The sequence below is a fragment of the Anneissia japonica genome, unplaced genomic scaffold, assembly GCF_011630105.1.
Source record: "Anneissia japonica isolate Jap-2015-1 unplaced genomic scaffold, ASM1163010v1 scaffold6997_len847652_cov182, whole genome shotgun sequence".
Taxonomy (NCBI): Eukaryota; Metazoa; Echinodermata; class Crinoidea; order Comatulida; family Comatulidae; genus Anneissia; species Anneissia japonica.
Genome location: NW_022730884.1, coordinates 675289 through 679352, shown reverse-complemented (window position 1 = coordinate 679352; position 4064 = coordinate 675289). Strand labels below are relative to the sequence as shown.

The 4064-nt window shown below is 34.5% G+C and overlaps 1 protein-coding gene across 1 annotated transcript; it reads left to right on the top strand.

Moving 5' to 3' along the window:
• The first annotated feature begins 2461 nt into the window (after positions 1–2461).
• LOC117115176 (melanoregulin-like) lies at positions 2462–3860 on the top strand. Its single transcript, XM_033258883.1, has 3 exons — positions 2462–2639; positions 3078–3252; positions 3687–3860. The coding sequence occupies exons 1-3, from the start codon at positions 2566–2568 to the stop codon at positions 3843–3845; spliced, it is 408 nt and encodes a 135-aa protein (XP_033114774.1). The 5' UTR covers positions 2462–2565; the 3' UTR covers positions 3846–3860.
• Positions 3861–4064: the final 204 nt, after the last annotated feature.

Sequence of the window (4064 nt, the reverse complement as noted above, 5' to 3'; positions counted from 1 at the left end):
GACTATAATAATTTAATTAGTAAACTGGTCATTTAGCAAATAGAGAATCTTGTTTGCCTGAATATGATAAATTGCTTTTATAGTTGAATCCTAACACGATGGCGTGCATTTCAATACTTGGAATATGTATACTTTCTTGTTGGTAGAGTTTCCAATATTTACGGCTTGGACAAACTTCAAAAATCAAAGCACAACAAGGAGCAGTGCTGATGGAAATTAATAAAAAGAGTAAGGCTACGGTCACACTGCGTCTCAAGCCTGGCTTGACTCAACGCGGGTGAGATTTCAAGCCAGGCTCGAAATTCTGGGTCGGTCACACTAGTTGGATTGACCTCCAAATTATGAAAGCCGCAACAGCAGAGCCGGTAAAGAGAGAGTTTGGCCAACTCTGTTTCACGTGATTCGATATACGCGCGTGTGATTGGGTGGATCGCAATCAAAGATTTTACACCAGACGTGCCCGAACCACTCTTCTTCAACTGATCTTTTATCAGCTTGTATTAGGCTCGCAATGCCTTCACTTTTGTTTGAATTTGGGCCGTCGTTCTCTTCTCATGTCCGAGACTGTCTAATCTGTCAGCAAGCACGCCAAAAATTCCCGTTTTGTTGTTTGTTTTTTTTATTTTCTATCCGGTCTCTCAGCTCGGGTTGTCCCCACAAATCTACCAGGTCAGCAGTTTCCTGGTCGCTCCAAATCAATCGCATTATTATTAATTAAAATTTGAATTAACTTTTATGAAAAGTAATGATTGCGTCTTGATTGAACACACATGAAGAACTAGCCTGGGTTCCAGGCCCTAATTTTAGGTTACTCACTCTTTATTGCACTTAGTGCGCACCATACCTAATTTAATTGGCGCCCCATACTCGATTTCTTTTTTTTTCGAATTTTTTGCTTATTCCGTTTATCTCTAAATTAACTTTATCGTTGGTGGCGCTGTCAAGAATGAGAAAAAATAATAACAAATAAGAGACTTGTGGCAAGTCTAATGAAGAACTCGCGGGTTTTTAATTCAAGGACTTCTAAACGCAACGGCGTCATCGACTTTGATTGGTCGACAGCCGACGAGGAAATGTCAATCTCGGTCACGCCAGGGTCAATATGTGTGCTGAGCCGGGATCGAGATAGGTAGATTGAGATCGAGGTCACGCCAGGCGCGAGTCGGTGCAGATGCGGTCACATTACGAAAATCTCACCCGCGGTGAGTCAAGCCAGGCTTGAAACTCTAGTGTGACTGTAGCCTAAGTAATCAGGGTAGCAAAACTCCTTGACTGTGTTCAAGGAAGCGCGGTTAATGAAATGTTATTTTAGATTTCTAGTTTTTTTGGGTTTTTTTTTCAACGCATTTCTTCCATTTCTCTGCTACTGTTTGCCATCGATTTACATTTCCCATGTGCCTGGCCATTTAGATAACTGTCTTAAATTTAATTTATATTTAAACAATATAAGTTACTTTTATATTAATTCATAAGCTCTGTTATCAGAAAGTTTTAGGCCTACTCCGTTACTTTAAAGAAATTATTTAGCCCCAAAAGATGAATTCTGCTATTTTTTTTTTTAAGAAAAAGAAGTATTAGGTCTGCTGCTCTCCTGCGAGTCGAATGGTCGAGGCATGGGCGCGGCTACGTACACTTTGCCCATTGGTGCTGGTTCGAGCTGCTCCTTGGCCAGGGTTTGGTTGGTACTGAGAACCAAGTAATCGCTGGTAAGGACATAAAATTGAAGTCCGTGGGCTGTACAGATCTGGCTTGTGTGCGCTTCACAAAACAGATTGTATCTTTCGGAAGAATAGGGGTTGCCCCGCTTATTTTTTTTATATTTTTATTGCTGTTGTTTTTTTTTAAATTATTATTATTATTATTATTATTATTATTATTATTATTATTATAATTATTATTATTATTATTATTATTATTATTATTATTATTACTGTATTATTATTATTATTATTATTATTATTGTTATTAATTATTATTATAATTATTATTATTATAATTATAATTATTAATATTATTATTATCATCATCATCATCATTATTATTATTATTATTATCATTATTATTATAATAATAATAATAATAATAATAATAATAATAATTAGGCTCATTATTATTATTATCTTTTTTATTTCATAAGCATATTATAATATTGTTTATCATAATCATTGTTATTATCATTAGCAGAACTATTTGTGGAGTAGTAATAGTAGTATCATCATCATCATTAAACAATTAAGTTAATATAGAAATGAATGGAAAAAATCATATTAAGCCTGGTAGGTAGTTCCTAAAAGACAATAATATAAACTGTTTTACTCTTAACTTCCGTTGTCTAATTGTCCGCATGTAATCTGACTGCTGCTTTCGGCTTTGTTCAGAGCCCAGGCGGCTAGCAAGCATAGGCCTACCTCCATGTAAACACTATTATTTTAAATCCCATTGACATTGCGTTTTATGACGTATCATTTCGAGATGTGCTGGTACCTGAGTTGGATGATAACGACAAAAATAACGCAGACCGATGAGCGTACCGGTATATTTCTGGTTAGTTGAGAATTGTTCAGGATGTTTACAGCAACTAGCTGGTGCTGTTTGAAGGGAAGACGTAGTTCTTCGTCCGAGGGTACACCGTTATTATAGTAAGTACAGTAGGCCTACCTACATAAACCTTACAATCGTTATTCATTCCATAAGTGGATATTGAGCTTTGATTCAGTACTTCGTCAGCCATATCTATTTAAATTTCAATACTTTCCAGAGAACCAGTATAGAAGGTTTTAAATGCCAGTAATTATTTTACGAATACGTTATGCTTGTGGGTTAAATCCACACACTGGCCTATTTGCCAGACATTAATGCATATTATTGTTTTAGTTTTAACTATTCGAATTCTCAGTTTGAGTTGGTTATGAAATAGAGTGCACAAATCATTCATGATACCGTAGTTTAGCCGAAATAGTTGACGTGGGGATCGACGTGCCATGTCTAGTGAAGGTCCTCTGTTTCCCGACTCACCTTACCCTCACCATTAACATAGATAGCACATTATTATAATGCCATGTCATATTTTGATATAGCTTCAGCACATTTAAACCAGACGAATCGAACATTCTACAGCAACCCACCAGCGAATTAGAAAATGATAACAACATATGGAGTATCCCGGATGATTATACGCACATGGAGGCAGACGACGATAGAGTATTATACGAACTAATTCAGCAACATGCTAGCTTACCACCAGGATCGCCGGTAGGCCAACAGTATTTTTTTTTTTTTTTTTTTTTTGTCTTTTCTGGGGTTATCCCACTTTTATTTATTCTCATATTTCATCATTACATAATTGAAATGTTAGTAAGTTTGTTATACAATATCCGTTATAAGTATTTATTGCAATTATAAGTATTACTGTATTATAATAATAATAATAATAATAAAATAATAATAATAATAATAATAATAATTTTTATTATTATTATTATTTTTATTTTTATAATTACTTTATTTGTATTATTATCATTATTATCATTATTATTATTATTATTATTATTATTAGTATTATTTTTATTATTATTACTGCTAAAGAGAACTGCTAGACCAACTATTTACGCATTACTCTTACTTCCATAGCCTATTTTGACTATCTTATACACTTATGATATTTATTTCAAATCCTTTTTTTCTAGCAATGGAGTGATGTGGAGGAAAAAATAAATTCGATTCGTGCCATTAGACAGGAAACACAGAAAAGGTGGAAAGCAGTGCTCCAGTTATTAGGTGAGTCATTACGTCATAGCAAAAGGAACAGGATTTTCGACAGGGCGATGGCTTTTGACTGTCTTTAGTAGGCCTAAGGGTAAGAGAATGGGACAGTCTGTACATCAATAGGCTATAATCAATGTCAACTTAACCCTTAGTTGACGTAATGTGTGCCCTAATAATGCGTATGTCACAGACCCTATTTATTATGTACAATATGTATGACTATGAATGTACATCAGACTCAAATCTGTGAATCGTAACATCTTGTATAGCTTAAGGCATTTAAGCCCTTTATATATATA